The sequence below is a fragment of the Tiliqua scincoides genome, chromosome 4 (assembly GCF_035046505.1).
Source record: "Tiliqua scincoides isolate rTilSci1 chromosome 4, rTilSci1.hap2, whole genome shotgun sequence".
NCBI lineage: Eukaryota > Metazoa > Chordata > Lepidosauria > Squamata > Scincidae > Tiliqua > Tiliqua scincoides.
Window position 1 is genome coordinate 124,701,767 of NC_089824.1, and position 18,592 is coordinate 124,720,358.

Here is an 18,592-nt window from a genome sequence, read left to right on the forward strand (position 1 = left end):
CAAGATTTATAAATCATTTTAAAAACTGTTCCCTTTTTCTGCTCTTGGTCAAGTAAAGTGTGTGCTTGTCTCTCCCCTCCCCCTTTGCCAGCTGCATGGAAACACTTTAAGACCCCTGGTGACTGGTAAAATAGGAAGCGTTTTATTTGGGGACGGAGGGGCTCGCATTCTGCCCAGGAAAGCTGGTGTGACTGTATCGCTGCGAGAGGACATCCCGCGCCTCCCCTGTGCATTCGTGGTGCCTCCCCAGGGAGCCGCGCCTCACAGTTTGAATAACACTGGCATAAGCATATGCTTCTGAGGGGATCAGGAGAGGTAGAGGCTCAGTGTTGTGTTCTTTCAGAGGCAAACCCAGATTTGCCATTGGGTAATTGGTGGGAAAAAGCCCTTACTGATTGCTGATAAGAAACGCAAGCAGAGAATGAGGGGCAGCTTCAGAAGGGTGCCATTTGAGGAAACTGGATGTAACAGAAATGCAAAAGTCTGTCTTAGGAACCTGTTCAAAAACTTTATTACAGTATCAGACAGATTGTGGAAGTTTTGCCTTTCAGGATATCATCCAAGCCATGTTCTAAGCCAACAGCAAAGGTTACTAAAGGATCTTGTAGTGCAAACATCTGCGTCAAAAGGTCACACTGACGACTATCTTGCAACACAGGAAAAGGTCCAGAAGTCATCCAAGCAGCATTTTTTCACAACTACTTTACCTACAAAGAAAACACACATGCAAACTGGATGTCAATCTGACACTGAGAAAGCAAGCCAACCATACCTTCAAAATTTCATGTGGGGCTCACAGAAGAACATAGATCGGCACCGGTTTATCCATATCTCTGCTGTCTGAAAGGAAAGGAGCTACATGCAAGACAGGATCCACATTCACTTTCTACAGTTACCATCTCTGATAGGCACATGGAGGAATGATATGCTTTCAATGCATGTACAACCTCTGTATGCATGTACAGCCTCTGTAGTTAAGCAAGAGGCTTTTGTGCCTGATGGAGCTAAACCTGACACATCTTTGCATCTGTCCCTATTCCAAAATCTCCCTGTGCACACAGTGCTTGCACCTGTCTTTCTCAGTATCTGGATTATTTAATTCTTGTCACCATATCACACATAGGGTGTACCTGAATAACATCAGAGCAAGGGGTCTCTTACTGCACCAGTGGGACCTCAGCATAATATACAAACCAAGTCCATCCTGTTCTGACAACATAGTGGCTTACTTACCTTCCCCGTATACATTCTGGATAGAGCAGTCGCCCATTCTGACACTGCACTCTGAAAGCAGATGGTGAAATTGACACTCTAAAATGGTAAGGTTTACATCGGAACTCCACAAATTCACCATGGAGAAAATAAGGTCTATTGTCAAAACTCCATCTCAGATCCAGGTGATTATCGTTCATTTCTTCCTCTGATAAGGTACATGGCTCTTTAGAAAACAAATGGAACATTCATTACTTTTTTCTGATAATTTGGGAGGAAACTAACATTTGTTTGACGTTTTAAAAGTCAAAAGTTTGACTTTTCTGCTGCAGCAGAAAATTCAGCAAAAAATGGTATCAATGAAATATTTCAAATGTACTACAACATGCAAGAGTCAACATGCAAGAGTCAGCACTATAGCATTTTTACTCAGACGGTTAAATAATAATATAATTGATTAACTGCTAAAATTATTATAATATACAACAAAGCTATTCCAGAAATTAGAGAGACGTACAACAATTATGCTTTGGAAAAAAACGAATGGATAAAAACAACACTTTTTGGTGACTAAATGGAAGGATAAACCATTTACTATGATGAGGAATTTCAGTCACATTCTCTAAATTTAAAGCCATACACCAATAATAATTCAATTACTTAATTACTTAAATGCTTAATTACTTAATTAAGTAAATTACAATTACTTAAATGCATGTGCACATTGCTATCATGGGCAATATGAGAGATTTCCAGATTTCTGTACAGAGAAACGGCTGGACATACAGAAGGGTGAGGCCATGTGGAATAACGGACAGCTAAGTTGTATGGTGGTGGTACTCACACATTTAGCACCAGGACCCACTTTTTAGAATTAGAATGATAATGTCATCCACCAGAAGTGACATTATCAAGCAGGAAAAGTTTTCTCAATTCTAGGCTACAATCCTAACCATTGACTATCATTGTTAAAAGCATGTGCATAGTAGCCTGTTCAGCTCTGTAATCTTTCCCCAAATGCAGTCACATATCATGGTAGCATCAAGTCTAATGGATTAAAAATAAAATATGGAAATGAATGGGGACCTGAAATTGGCTTGCGACCCACCGTTTGGGAATCACTGTTGTATGAGAAAACAGGAGACAGAGACTTCCATAGTTTGGTCACCACCACAGAAAAGTGTCTCTCTCCAGCAGCTACCATGCAACAGCTGAAGGTGGGATGCCAAGTGAAGGATTATCTCAGTTGGCAGGCAGGTTCATTTGGTAGAAGGCAGTACTTTAAATACCCAGTTCTCATGTCATTTAATGTTAGATGCCATGGAGTAATGAAATTTACTTACATGTATTTTTGTGTGTGTGTGCATTGTTAATATTGAAAGTTTGCACCAGATACATGACGCTTTACAAAGTAAGAGAGACAGATCTATGCACCAAGGAGTTTACAATGCATGCAAATGAGACAACCCAGGAAGAAGAGGATTAATGGAGGCAGGGATAACCAAGAGAAGAATGTGCAATTATTTTTCAGTATTTGGGCTCAATTGGGTAGTTACTTGTAATTAATGTGACGTATGCTTTCAGTGCTATAAACATAAATATCCATTTGCACACATGATGTTGTTACCAGACGGTATCTAGTATTTGCGGTGCAAGTTGGGTTGCTGCAGTCCTGTACATGCTGGCCTCTCTACAGTGAGGCCTGCTAACCGCTTCCTAGAATGAAAACACTAACCGCTTCCTAGAATGAAGTGAAAATGGCTTCTATACTGGAAAACCAGCGATCATTGTCTGCTCATCTCAGGACCAAGATGACTACCAATGAATCAAACTCACCTGAAAAATGTTGTTGTTATGCTTAATTATGAGATACATTGTACAATACCTATACAAACAGGTGGGGTAGTCCACTGGCCCCTTGAACAGGACACTATCCTAGACCCTTGCAACAGATGGTATTCTTGACAACTGTACTCTACTGATGAACCATGAACATAGGCTGTTGTTGTGGAGCCCAGCACAACTCCATTTTCTATGGTGGGTGGAGAACCACAGTTTTCTCTAGCATCTACAAAATGAAAATATTGCATTAGAGTAGTGAAAAAAATCAATGAGGAGGTCTACTTCCAAATAAGTACTATATGCATTTGCAGCCTTAAGACTCCAACATCTAAGCATAATCCCTAGTTCTAGTCTGAGAACACCATCATTTCCTCTGACAAAAAAAAACAAAAACTTTTATCCTACATATATCAACATTTGAGAAACTGAAATCCATTTCTAGAGCAGAGGTGCCAGCTTCACAAAATATAACAACAAAATGGGGCCACAGAGCTGTGATAGGAATTTCTGTGGGCAACAATGAAGCTTCAAATCATTTAGAAGTCCTTATCCATTCAGTATATCCAGGCAAGAGCAGCTATGTTATCTAGCACGTTTCAAAATACATAATTATAGTGGGAGGTCCTCATTTGAAATCTTGGGATAAGCAGTAACACTCCAACACAGTAATGGAACAGTTAATGTACAGGTAGAGCCTGTTCATGCTTGTGAGTTCCGTTCCATGACCTGCCGTGATTAAGAAAAAACATGTGCTAAATTGCATAGTGTTACGCAAAAACACTGCAGCCTGACACTTGGGGATGGAAGGAAATTAAGGTAGCTGTTATCAATCACCTCCCCTCCTTCTCCTCTCCCACTCCATACTCAGCCCTCCGTTGCCAGCTGTCTCCGCTTCTGCTGAGTTTTAAAGAGTCCAGTCCTATGCATTTCTACTCAGAAGTAAACCCCATTGTAGTCAATGGGGCTTACTCCCAGGAAAGTGTGGAGAGGATTGTAGCCTGAGAGCCCAGTCCTATGCCTGCCTACTCAGAAGTAAGTCCCATTCTAGTCAATGGGGCTTACTCCCAGGAAAGTGTGGATCAGATTGTAGCCTAAATCTCATGCTTTGGCTTGCTGGGAAGACTGGTTTGTGGGCTGTTCTGTATGTGTAGGCTGGAGCACGGAGAGCCTGCACCATCTCAGTCTGAAGGGGGGGAATTCAGCAAACACTCTCTGGGTTTTTTAAAGCAATCCCCTCTGTTACTACCGCACCTGCCCCTGTGTGTGTGTGAGAGAGAAAGAGAGAGAGCGCTCCACCTCGCTGCACGTGTTCTGGCTACAGAGGTATTTTGGGGGGGCCTCCCCTCTTCAGCCTATTTGCTGGCTCAGGGACTCCAGGAGTCTTACTGTTCCTTAGCAAGGGGAACCTCTTCCGTGACTCCAGGGCTATTCCCTGTCTGAGCAAGGTTAAGCCTTTTTGCAGTTTTGGGCTGCCTTGATGCCAGCACAGGGCAAAGGAGTGTGCGACTTTCATTTTCCCCCACCCCTTTGGCATTGAGGCAAATCTGCAGATAAAAAATCCGTGGATAAATAGGTTGCACCTGTACTTATAGGTCATTCTTTCTAAGAGGTTTGGTTTGGTGTTCATGTGTCTCCATCCAGGTATTTAACAGAATCAGAGCTGCTTAACTTCAGCAGGAGAACCACATCATGTGCCTTCTAACCAGCCTTAGGACCACAATGCAAATGGGCAGTTTTCCTGAAGTGGTAGAGCTCTAACAGAGCTTCTTCAAATATGTTTTAATTAAAATAGTGTTTTACCTATTGAAACACACTTTGGATATTTCAGTTTTCCATTATTGCACTGCGCCAGGAGCTGAGATTCTCCAACAGACGGTGGCAAAAAATATCCTGGCTTACACACAAATTCAATCATGTCACCATGTAATAAATAAAATTCTTCTTCCATTTCCAGCTTCCATTTCTTCTCTATGTTATAACTGCTTACATTTTTTTCATCAACTGCACATGGTTCTGCAGGGCAAAAATCAATAATTGTGATGGATGTGAAGCACAGAGACCGGAAAATGTGGCACCGTGATACTTCTCATTTTTGAGATCTGACAGGCCAACCCTGAGCTGCCCAATGCGTGGGGCTGCCAAAGAACCAAAATGGTTGCCGCGGGATACTAATGGCACTGGGCAGCTGCTGGCTGCTCCTCAGGGGAAGGGGACTTTTGTCCTCTTCCCCCACATAAGGAAAGTAGTCCTGCAATGGGGCTACTCAACACTGCACGCGCTATCGAGCGGGCGCAGAGTAACGGACTTTTGTGTCGAGCAGAGCTCCGGATCTGGCGGAGCTGAGCTCCACCAGTCCCACCACCTCCCTCCCCACTCCCTCCCCCCACCATGACTCCTCCCTACCCTCCCCCACCTCCCTCCACCCCAGAACGCCTCCTCCGTGCCTCCCCCTCACCCCCACTCACCTTTCCGCTGCCTAGCAGTCCAGGCTACGGCCAAGCTGCAGATTGCCGGCCTGCAGTTTGGTGCTATCTCAGTGTGGGCTTGTGCTGGGCCAGCTGCGGCGCTCGGCCAGTGCTAACCCTCGCAAACGTGCTTTATGGCATGTTTGCGATGGTGCGTGCCAGTGCTAAGCTGGCGCACCGAGCTCAGGATTGAGCTCTGAAAAAGTACACTTGAGAAAGGGATGGCAGGGAACATTCTGAGGTTACTAACTAGTCAATCTATTTGCTTTTCCTCCCACCCACCCACCCTGATAATTAGACACTCAGGCCCAAAGGTGATCAACACCAAACGGCAGGCATTAGGGATGAGAATAATTGGGCACCTGCTAAGGTCAACGCCTCATCAGAAGGCCAATTACTGAACACCAGATCCACCTGGAACAGTTGCTGCACCACTTGCTGTTGCTACTAGCTCACCTGATCTCACCTCTTGGCCCAGATACAGAGACAGCACATGACCAAGTGATGGGAATGAGTAGTAGCAGCAGCTACCTGCTCACTTGCCTCTCCTTCCCCCCGGGTACAAACAGGGTCTGGACTCAGAGGCTGACAGCAGGGAGGAGGAGGCCTGCTGAGGACACCTTGCCCAAGAGCCCCCAGACTTGAAGTCTGCACTAAGCAACGGCATAACCCATAGAATTCTGACCCTGGTTTGGCTCATCTCTAATTAAATCCAGGATTTCACAAAAACAATAAAGCAAAGGAACATCTTGCATAACTTGGAGGTTTGCCACTAGTATTCTGGTTGTATCATGATCAGAGCCATCTCTCCTTTGGACGCTCTGTTTTCCATATGAGGTTTTATACAATTCCTTCATTCTCTTCTAAGACTCACCTAAACAAACTGGAGGCTCTGTCCAGTGTCCCTGAACACAATGAACTGTGCTAGGACCCCTGAGCAGGTGGAAGAGGCGACAGCCGTACTCCACTGCAGAACTGGTTTTGTAATGTGTCAGCAACTGACCAAGAATGAAACCATTTTTAACTACAGGAGGAGAACTGCAGATATCCACATTTCTTAGGCTGTGATTACTATTTCTGCTTGGCAGTCTCTCCGCATCTGGGGCATGGGGAAGAAATTCTGGAAACAGAAAACAAAACAGAAACGGCTCCAATGATGTTAATGTACTTCATCAAATCAAACAATGACACTTGTCTCAACTTCAGCTGCTGAACCTCCTTTTTATCTTTATGCATCCCCCTTTTGTATCCATGATTGAATTAGGCTTGTGTGAGGTCCCAAGAGATGACTGGGAACAGCAGTGAGAACCACCCAGCCCCACGCCCCAGGGCAAAGCCCCATGCCCTGTGGGCTGTTGCCGCCCCATGCAGAAATTCATCCCCCCCCCACCTGAGCCTCACAGAGCCTTGCACAACCTCAACCCACGTCAGGGAAGCCTCTCTGAGGTTCCCCAATGCTATAAACTGCTTCCAAGAAACCAGAAGCACAGCTTCCGACCCGTTGGGAGCCTCAGACAGGCTTCTGTGGGGTCCTAGAGGCTTGCGCCAAGGGCATTTGTCCCATCAACTTCAATGGTAGGTCTGCAACTGACTGGGAAGTTCCAGTTCAAAAATGCAGAATCCCCAAATTGTGCCCCAAAGACACACACTCTACAAGTCAACTTTTCCTGCCTTCCTGTTCTTAAAAAGGATAATTCCCATGTGTGGGGGCTGTTTATTGCTGCAGGAGGGAAAAGTTAGGATTGCACTGCACAGTGTAGGAGCTGGATCGGGGGGCTAAGGGGTTTTTTGTTTTGTTTTTTAAGCACAGATACATATTCTAATTCTAATTTAACAAACTCTAGCCGATGCTCCAAAAATGTAACCACCTTTTAATTCCCAGCGTTCAGTGCTGCGAGGCAATTCATCCATGCATTTGGGAGGTGAAGTCCACTTGCCGTTCTCACATCTGATCTCTTCAGCTCCTCTGAGTTGAAAAGGATGCTTGCATTCAAAACGCACCATATCTCCATGACGGTGTATGGCTGAATTTCTTAGTAGTATAGCATTGGGGGGTTGAGGTGGATGAGGACACTTGTTTCTTCTGTCTAATGAAAAGAAAAAGTGCACCTCACTTGATTGGGTTAGACCAGGGGTGTCAAACACATTTCATACAGAGGGCTGAAGTTAGCATTCATGGTGCCTGCTGAGGGCCAGAAGTGACATCATTAAGCAGAGGCTGGCCAGAAATAAAGCACTTTGTTCTCACACAGGAACTTAGAAGAGAAAATGTGCAGTTCTTGCTCATATTTTCAAGATACGAGAGAGTCCAATTATAATATGGAGCAGATAAATTGCTTCCGGGGCCTGTGGGCCTTACGTTTGACACCCCTGGATTAGACAATATAATTGTACGCAAAAGGATATAAATCCAGTGCTACAGTAAGGCACTACATAGGTTCTGGAGAATAGCTTTGCGACTAAGCAGATCTAGGTCTTGTACCTGGATGAGTGACTGCCTAGAACCCTATGTATGCCCCCTGGATGACATGGTGGAAGAAAAGTAACAAACTCTACTTTATGTCAGGATACAACCACCTATAAAGCAGCCTATTTTAAAGTGATAATTCCTTTTTCTTCAAACACATCCTCACCCTCCCTTCCGTGATGAATGCCCTGTTTAATTGCCATGGCTTCCCCTATGGCATATCCCTGAAAATGCTAGATTTCTAACCTCTCAGTGTTCCTTAGAGAGAGGGAATGAATATTCAAGCAGTTTAAGTTTTTTGTGATGCAGATATATCCCCAGAGTTCATAGCATAAGCAGGACTTGCTGCCAGGTGAAAGACCCAATTCTTTGGACTACATGACATCTTTACTGCTATCTGTATATTACAGACGAATAGCAGGCACGAAAAGCACAAGGATTTTACCTTCACATATTGGAGGTGCTGGGTACCAGCCAAAGTAGTAGCACTGAATTAATTCTGGCCCTTCTAAAGAATATCCTTCCAAGCAGAAAAACTGAACGACATCTCCTTCTTCATAGCTTCCCTTCCTGGGATGGAAACCCCCGTGTTCTACAGAGCTTAGTGCTGAACATTCCAGTTCTAGAAAGAGAATGCACTGTAAACATGAAAATAAGCAAGTGTTCCAAGTGGAGGCAGTATGAAATAAAGAAAGTTGTCAATTAACATACTAGTACACTTTGGAAGATGGGACCATCCATGTGGTTGACAAAGTGCCTCCTCTGTTGAGTTGCCTCCTGCTGTAAGATATCCGTCATTGCATTCATATTTGACTTTTTCATTCAGACCAAACGTTCTCTGGGCTGTATGGTAGCGGCCATGGATCAGGTCTGGGGCTAAACACGTCTCTTAAAAACAAGAAGTGGTGGAATGTCTTCTGTATGAAAGGACAAAACAACCAAACGAACGTTGGGAATGGGGAAGGGAGGGAAACAGACTTGCAAACAGTGGCAGAAAATATGACCACCTAATATGCCAATAAAGGTTTCTGTCTGTCTGTCCACCTAACAACAGTACATTTCACCATTTTTTTGTTTCTTTTGTTTTAAGTGTTGAGTGACAGTGAAGCAAAGCGTGCTTGGAAAAGGCAGGACAAACATAACTCAGACAGAGACACTTGGTCTTGACTCAAGCTACATTGTTCCAATTGAGGAGCCAGACCCAAAGTTGTGGATTTATAGAACTGGATTGAAACCTATTGACCACTTTGCCTCACCTGACCACTTTCTAGTTAGGAGCCCTAGTTCCATTTTCTAGTCTGCAGTATTGGTGCCACTGATGTACAAACAAGGTGAGCAGCTCCCTCTTCTGGAAACTCTTGTGGACACTAAGGCAACCTTCCTGAAGCTGGTCAAATTTGAGACTCCGGAATCTTACAAACAAACCAGACTCAATTTTGTAAGCATACTATATGGCAAAATGTTAAGATAAAAATCTACATTTTAATTGTATGCTAAGTTCAACTTGGCATTCTTTTTAAAGGAACTTTCTACAATTTCTTTCCGTGTGAAACCTACTTCAGTCTCTTTTTCTGAGACGACATTGAAGAGTGCTCTGTCAAAGTAATGTCTGTAGAAAGCCTCTTCCAAATGACTTTTGTATCAGAAGAACCGAACCAAGCAAAACTGTTTCAAGCATAATGTTGACCCTGACGTTTCAAGTTATAACAATTTATTTTTAAGGAACACACATAAAGCTAATTCTTAAGTCTTGTTGGTAAGCTCACCGGCAGTTATGGCAATGCCCAATTCTGTAGCTTACACATTTTTTTCTAAAACTCATAATTGTCAATAGTGTAGATAAAAGAAGTGATCAAAGAGATAAATTTTTGCAAGAGAATTTGAGTTACAGAGTTTGTTTAATTATGTTCAGTTTTACTTTCAGGCTTTTCGTCCCACACAAATGCCCTCAAATGTCCTGGAAATTAGCCATACAGAAACCAAAGAAAAGAAAAAGCCAACTTTTTGTTGATGGCAACATTCCTATGGAAACGATCTTTGCTAGGGACTCAATTATAAGTAAATTCAAAGTGCCCTAAACCTAGCAAGAATATCACCTGGAAAACTTTAAGAACTCCTTTTAGGAAACTAATAATCATTGAAAACTGTACCATTTGCAGTTGCTTCCATACACCTTGGCTGAGCTGACCATCCATTTGAAAGACACTGTATAGTTTCTTCTCTGTTGCCTCCAGGAGTCCGATAGTCTGAATTGCAACTGTATGTCAGGATCTCCCATATTTTGTAGGAAAGCTTTGTATTGGAGAAAACGCCATTATCCAAGGGAGGCGTGGAGCATTTCTCTAAACAAGAATTAGGTATATAGAATAAAACTGTGGAAAAGAGTTCCATTAGCCCTTTGTGCACATGTGGAGAGAATCATAGCACTGGATGACCTGGTAGTCTAATTCCTTTGCTCAGAGAAGCAGCTTTGTACATTATCATGATAAGCCTGCAGTATCTGGGATTATTTGGTATCATAAGCAGAGAGCATGGATTAACTAACCAGATGCAGCATGGCGAATATATTTGCAGGCAAAGGATAATTTAGAGCAGGGGTGTCCAAACTTTTTGGCAGGAGGGCCACATCATCTCTCTGACACTGTGTTGGGGGCCGGGGAGAAAAGGAATTAATTCACATTTCAAATTTTTACATAAATGAATATTATTATTATTATTATTATTATTATTATTAACAGTATTTATATACCGCTTTTCAGATATATATTAGAGATGGAACTTATGTGAATGAATGAAGGTCTCTCAATAGCTTGAGGCCTATAAAAGACCTTGCACAAAGCAAGACTGGTCTTTCCTTTGCTATCACTGCTGTTTCACAGATGTGAAACAGCAAGCAATGGAGGGAGCCCTCATCCCACAGCTCACATGTGAGGTCAAACAGTCGCCCAACTGCTGAGAACAATTGTGTCAGGCCAGTGTGGGCTCCAGCAAGTCTCCAGAGGGCCAGAGGCTCATTGGAGACTGAGGGCTCCCCGCAGGCCACACTGGGAGTCCCCATGGGCCACAAGTGACCCCCAGGTGGGGGTTTGGGCACCACTGATTTAGAAGGACATATGAATGTTCTTGCAGCTGTATAGAAAGAATACGGAATTACCACCTCTATGTTTGGATCTCTCCACATACCTCACCTAGTGAGTTCATGGGAGAGATGACTTTAGAAGTCCCAGTTTGCAGCTGAGTCTCTAGCTAGCCACTACACAAGAAGAGAGCTAGGATAATGAACTTAGTGTTTTAAAAGTCATCTTTTTCCCTCTGTCAAATGTGGAGAGTACATATCAACAATTTGATGTACTAAATATTTTTGCATCCTGAAAATCAAAACAGGGATAACAGGAGAGAAAGCGAAGTTGACTTACTGTAACATTTGGGGGCTGGTGCCCAGCCTCTCATTGTGCAGTTTATCTTTTCATCTTGACTCCCACTTTCCGTTGTATAACCAGCCAAACAGGAATACTTAAGTTTTTCATTTTTCTTCATTGGAAAGTAATAATTTTTGAAACTATAATAATACAGGGCAATTCTTCCATTTTCTATGACGGGTAAGTCGCAAAGCTTATCTAGAAGAAGTGTGTCAATGTTCAGTTGGACGTATTTTCTGGCATACAAGCGAGCTTTCAGAATCAGTGCACAAACTGGAACCACCTTGAATCCAGCTCCCAATTCATCTGAAATGGGCCTGGACTGAAGAATGGGCAGCAAAACAGCTTAAAAGGCCTTTTTAGTTACAAAGCACAATCTTTTAGGAACAGTTTCTCATATGCTAGAAGCATGCATACTTTCCAGTAACAGAAAACTCTTTGTCTAGAAGAGTTAGGTTACTAGGCTAAGGTCTATTTAGTCCAGCTTTCTGTATCTCACCGTGGCCCTCCTGATGTCTCACAGCACACTCAAGACAACAGTATATCCTGTTACCTCTCTACCATCTAACATTCAGAGATAGGCTACCTCTAAAACCCAGAGGTGGCATAGTCATCATGGCTTGTAACCTGTGAGAGACTTTTCCTCCATAAATCAGTCTAATACCCTTTTAAAGACACCTAGGCCAAGTGCCATCATAATATCGTGTAGCAAGGAGTTCCACAGATTAAGGAGTCACTGGGGAAATTAATGTTTCCTTCTGTCTGTTCTAACTGTCCCACTGATAGAAGGTATAGAATTGCAGCACCACCACTTAATTTTAATGGCTGTCCCCTGGTTTAGGTTTTCCAGAGAGGGAAAAGAACTTTCCTCTAGCCCCTGAATTTTATATATCTCAATCATCTCCCCTTCCCCCAGGCACCTTCTTTCTAGACGAGCCCCAAATGCTGGAATCTTTCCTCATAAAAGAGGTGCCCCAGCCCAGAAATCATTTTTGTCACTCTCATTTTCTAGCACTACTGTATCCTTTTGGAGATGTGCCCAGGTCTGGTCGCCACAGTACTGCAGATGTGGCCATATCTAGTTTTAAACACATTTCAGTATGAACATTATTTTTTGCCTACCACAGGGGTTCATAAGCTCTGGGGCCTGCAACCCTAGGTGTGTGTGAAGGAGGTCGAGAGTGTAGGTGAGGCACTCCCATAATTAAGAAAAAGAAATTGCCTTGATACACTTTCTTGACTAGACAAGGACAATTTTTTAAAATGTTTGCATTTGGCCCTGATTACTGATGGGCTAATGAAAGCCAAAAATGTATTTTTCTTACAGGCCACAATGTTTGTTGTTTTTGGCTTTCTCATTTATTTTACTTGTGAGTTTTTTTTTATGCCCAAATTCTATGAAGCAAACCATTTTTTCTATGAAATTTAATTTTTTTTTGAAACTTCATTTTTGCCATATATATTCAGAATTTCAGAATAGCATATAATAATTTTTATTTATATAAAAATAAAATAAAAATATATTTGGCAGAGTGTAGGAGCAGTTTGAAAGGTTAAGAACTGATGGCCTACAGAGATTTTACAGCAGCAGTTTTCAACCTTTTAAATCTCATGGCGCACTGACAAGGCACTAAAATGGTCAAGGCACACCATCAGGTTTTTGACAAGGCACACCATCCTGCCAGTGGGGGACTCACATCCCCATTGGCCCTACTATTAAATGACCTTCCTCCAAATTCCTGTGGCACTCCTGTGGACCACTCACGGCACACTGGTTGAAAATGGCTGTTTTACAGCATAGTATGTTATCCGGTCTACCAAGATCCAGGTCTACAGAGCTTGCGTCCTGAGTACACTTCTGTATTGCAGCGAGTCATGGACTCTCCGCTCACAACAGGAGAGGAAACTGAACGTTTTCCACATGCTCTGCCTCCGGCGCATTCTCGGCATCACCTGGCAGGACAAAGTTCCTAACAACACAGTCCTGGAACGTGCTGGAATCCCTAGCATGTATGCACTGCTGAAACAGAGACGCCTGCGTTGGCTCGGTCATGTGGTGAGAATGGATGATGGCCGGATCCCAAAGGATCTCCTCTATGGAGAACTCGTGCAAGGAAAGCGCCTTACAGGTAGACCACAGCTGCGATACAAGGACATCTGCAAGCGGGATCTGAAGGCCTTAGGGATGGACCTCAACAAGTGGGAAACCCTGGTCTCTGAGCGGCCCGCTTGGAGGCAGGCTGTGCAGCATGGCCTTTCCCAGTTTGAAGAGACACTTTACCAACAGTCTGAGGCAAAGAGGCAAAGAAGGAAGGCCCATAGCCAGGGAGACAGACCAGGGACAGACTGCACTTGCTCCCGGTGTGGAAGGGATTGTCACTCCCGAATTGGCCTTTTCAGCCACACTAGACGCTGTGCCAGAACCACCTTTCAGAGCGTGATACCATAGTCTTTCGAGACTGAAGGTTGCCAATACCAATACCATGTTATCAGGTCATCCTTGCAATTCCCAGCAGCTCTGTATATTGTCAACTCACCCTTTGCCTACTTCCATGTTCAATTTCTAAACTATGTGCTTTGGTTGAACTGTATTTTTACTTTGGTTGAAACACAAATGACAATGTGAATGTTTAAAAAAATACCATAAGAGTTTTCATAAATGATTTCTGCTAAAGTAAGCAATAAAAAACAAAAAGTGTTTTTTCTTTTAATTTTTTGGCCCATTAAAAATTGCAGCTTCTAGACAAGTTATCTGCATAAGGTTTTGCAGCCTCAAAATATGCAACTGCTTTCAACAGAAAAACAAAAAACAGTAGCATTGCAAGAGGCATAGAAGCTTGCTTGTAACAGCAACTTCCATCTGACCTTGATAGATAAGTGTTAAATCAGGGTTGCAAAATCAGCACACAAAAAGTACTAGCTTATAAATATATATATATATATATATATATATATATATATATATATATATATATATATATATTCCTGACCTGCTTGGACCCATATTAATGATGCATAGCATATCAATGCCCTCTGTATGTGTTCTTTTTAAAAAGCTGTTTTTAATTTACAGAAGTATCCTTGTCTGCTCAATCTTGAGGCAATTTGTATAAATTATCATAGGTGATGGAATATTTAGAAATCAATTACCATCTTGACTGTGAAAATCAGTACAGTGTATACTAATTTCTGTGCGAATGCTGAATATGTAGTGTTAAAGAAGCAACAACTGCAAAAGAGATACTTAAAATAAACAACCCCTTTGCAAGTGAAGTGAAAATGCACTTCATAGAATACATACAAGCTTTATCAAATAGATTTCCTTTCACACACACCATTTCAACACCCAGAATAAAAAGGATTCATTGCTTTTACCTTCTGCAAAACATTCCCCCGATATAATCAATATAAATGGACAAATCCACCCTATATATTCCATCATGAGCGCTGTCTGGTATGTTTCCATTCCTTCCAAATACTGCCGGTTTACTCGGTTTCTGATGGCTATTCAGCTAGTAAATCATTTATAGGGAAAGAAACCCATACTTGTTTCCCTGACATTACAAAGTTTATTCCTTTAATAAAATTGCGTGTACCCAACACACAAGCCATGACAAAGATATTTTCCAAATGTATAAATACACCGTGCCTAAATCCATTACACAGTCACCATAGATTTTAACCTTTGTCCATATACAAGCATGTACTAACTAAAAACACAGAAAAATCCAGCTTTACAGCTGTTCTGTCCCAAGAGGGCAATTGGCTGGCAGTTTAAGTGTGGAATGAATAGGCCTGCAACATTTTGTTGATCAAATGATTAAACACATTTTGATTGTGGTTGGCTTTTTAAAAAAATACATGTACTATTTAACTACTTACAAAACCCATGGGTTATAAGAACTATGGCAACACTACTAAGATGACTTTTTTGTACTGTTTCATTACAGCACACTTCATTCAGGGTTGCTTGGCAGCTATTTCAGCCAATCAGTATATTCTCGTAAATCGGCACCAGTTTCCTGCCTTATAGTCAATGCCATTTCCTGCAGCACTGTTTCAAGGCAGTGCTTGGCTTTTCAGGAATTAATTCCCACATTACTGGTGATATTACTGTATACCAAACTGCAAGCAGTCACTTCTTAGGGGACCATGGAAAATCGTGGAATCATGAAAAACCCACCACCCTATACAATGTTTAGGATTGTGGTCCTATTGGGGAGCCACAGCCAATGCCCCAGTAGGTCAAGGGAGCTGCCAGTCAAAAAAAACTTTGGGAACCACTTCTCTATTCTGCTGCATGCAACCAACCACTCAGAAACCTTTAGTGACAAACACCAATATAACTTTGTTGAACAACTGCACAGACCTCTGTCCAGCTTTCATCTGCTCCTTTTAAGCCCTTGCTGCTTGCCTGAAAGCTTCTTCTTAGACCAGAGGCTTCTGCTTTTACGACATATAATCTTTCAGGAGGAAATGGCACGTCTAACGTGGCAGCTGCTGCAATATTTGCATAACACATCTAAGAAAATATAGTATGCATTTCAGACTGACGGTTGGCAACCTTCAGTCTCGAAAGACTATGGTATAAGCCTACAGCACCCAGTATTCCCAGGCGGTCTCCCATCCAAGTACTAACCAGGCCTGACCCTGCTTAGCTTCTGAGATCAGACGAGATCGGGCATGTGCAGTGTAACAGTTTCAGACTGATTGCTTTAAGAACCTGAGAACCACAGATCAGACAAGCCTGTCTTCCTGCATCTCACAGTTGCCCATAAGATGCTTCTGGGAATACCCAGGACAAGATAGCTGTATCCTGTTGCCACTTCCTGGCATTTGAGGATAGGCTATCTCTGAAACCTACACACAGCCAGACTGCGGTTGCACAGTTATTTCTTGTAACCTGTGATGGACTTCTAAATGTCTGTCCCACTTACCTTTTAACAGGCATCTAAGCCAGGTGCCATCACAAAAACTGTGGCAAGGAGTTACACAGATAAAAGATGCTCTGAGTAAAGCTGTATTTTCTTCCGACTCTCCTACCAATCAATTTTAGCGCATGTCCACTGGCTCTGAAGTTGTGCTAGAGGGAAAAGAATTTCCTTCTACCCACCCCACGCCTAATGTTGTCTCAAATCATGACTACCCCCAGCCTTATCCAAAAGCAATAACTGTCATACGATAAATGTATGTCTAGGTGATTGTATGTATGTCACCAGGTAATTACTAGGTGAAAGTCCTACTAAAATCAAACACGTTTTAAAAAGCACCCCTCAGAATGTGAATTTGCAACCACCAGAAGAGACTCTGGTTCTTACCTACAACCGTTGGCTGTCAGGTGCACATCCATTTAGGGAGCAATCCTAACCCCTTACGTCAGTACTTTCCAGCACTGGCATAGCGGTGCCAATGGGACATGTGCTGCATCCTGCAGTTGGGCATCACTCACACTCACGGAGGCCTCCTCAAAGTAAGGGAATGTTTGTTCCCTTACCTCAGAGCTGCATTGCCCTTATGTCAGTGCTGGAAAGGATTGCACCCTTAGTCATTCAAGTAAATCTGCATATAGATTACCCAAATGGTCTTCCATAACACAAGGTAAACGCAGCACTTCCCTATCCTTAATGGGTGGTCAGGACATGGTAGAAGAGCTACTTACTTTTCATTTGCAGATTTCATATCACTTAAACTTGCAAATAATTGCTATTTGAGTGCTGAGACAGTTGTAGAGACACACATGAAAAGAATTTTGTTTTGGAATTGAAGCGTTTGTGTTGTGCATGACATTTCTAATTACTATCATAAGCCAACACTGCATGATGTACATAATTTGGAACTTATGCTGTGCTTTATACTCCTGGTAACAAGTTCAATTTTGTCATTAATGAGCATGTTACAAGGTTATATCAAACAAGTATCTTAGTTTGCCTAGAGTAGAAATGAGAATACAGAAAGTACTAATGGAAGCCCTAACTTCCACCAAAAATGTACATTTTTTCCCTTAACTCAGTGGTATTCGAACTGGGGTGTCACAATGCCCCAGCCTGAGGGCTCTGGCCTCTGCCCCCTTAATGGGCAGGGAGATCCCCAGGATCGCATACCCCAGCAGCCAGAAGGGATTGGAATGTACTCACCAGTCCCTGCAGTAGCCTTCCTGGGGTGTGGGGAGCCCTGCATGAGCATTTGCAGGGCTCCCCAGCCTTCCAAAAGTGAAAGTAGAACGATTGCACTCCACCTCCGCAAAACCGGAATCACTCCGCAATCACTCCACCTGGAGCGCAATCACTCCACTTTCAATTTTGGAAGCCTTGGGAGCCCTGCAGATGTTCGCGCAGGGCTCCCTGCACCCCAGGACAGCTGCTGCAGGGACTGGTGAGTACAGCCCAGTCCCTGCAGCCACCTGGGCGACCCGATCCTGGGGATTGTGTCTCTGCCTTCCCCCGCCCCTGCTGCCTCCCTCCCCTGCAAGGACTTACTGTGGTTTCCAAACTCCTGGAGAGTTTGAAAACTGCAGCCTTAACTCATTTGGATGCCGGAAAGATCATACTACACTTTGTTGATAGAAATGAGACTTTGAAGCTGCTGCCTTTGTTCTTGGAACCAGAAGTAGTTTCATAGGTGACTTGGACTAATAGCAAACATACCTTTTGATTTCTGAGCCAGATTTGAGCTTCCTAACAAGGAATTTAATTTAATTAATTTAATTAACTTAATAATGACTGGATGCTGATTCCTCAAAGAGGTAGGAAACATGAAACATCCTAGGAATTGTGTTGCACCATTTTTGCAGGCACTTTTAGAACCCCAGGAATCTCAATTGTCAGTTTAGAAGTTTCTAGTTTTAGGCTGCAATCCTATACTCTCTTTCATGGGAGTAAGCCCCTCTGAACACAATTAGACTTACTTCTAAGTAGACATGTCTAGTACTACACTCTTAGTTTTTACTGTAGCTAAAAATGGCACAGGTCTGTTGACCCTTCCTGAAGGATCAGAGATAAAGCAGGATTTACTAGGATCTTAGCAAATGAGGCATTTATAGTTTCCAAGAGGTCCAATGTACTGTAAAATTATATGGCATGATAATGTAGAGAAGCCAAGTGTTTCATTTAACTTGGAGACATCACAGATTGAACCTTCTGCACCCAAAGCATGTGGTCTTCCACTGAAGAGCACCCCAACTTCAAGTT

General features: G+C 42.8%; 1 protein-coding gene across 1 annotated transcript; it reads right to left on the reverse strand.

The window, feature by feature from the left end:
• Positions 1-703: 703 nt before the first annotated feature.
• LOC136648439 (coagulation factor XIII B chain-like) lies at positions 704-14,847 on the reverse strand. The gene is made up of 11 exons (XM_066624550.1): positions 14,781-14,847; positions 11,403-11,603; positions 10,137-10,328; positions 8,698-8,874; positions 8,432-8,608; positions 7,415-7,606; positions 6,394-6,618; positions 4,855-5,067; positions 3,098-3,280; positions 1,234-1,438; positions 704-707 (listed from the first exon to the last, which is right to left on the reverse strand). The coding sequence occupies exons 1-11, from the start codon at positions 14,845-14,847 to the stop codon at positions 704-706; spliced, it is 1,836 nt and encodes a 611-aa protein (XP_066480647.1).
• Between the last annotated feature and the right edge of the window lie 3,745 nt (positions 14,848-18,592).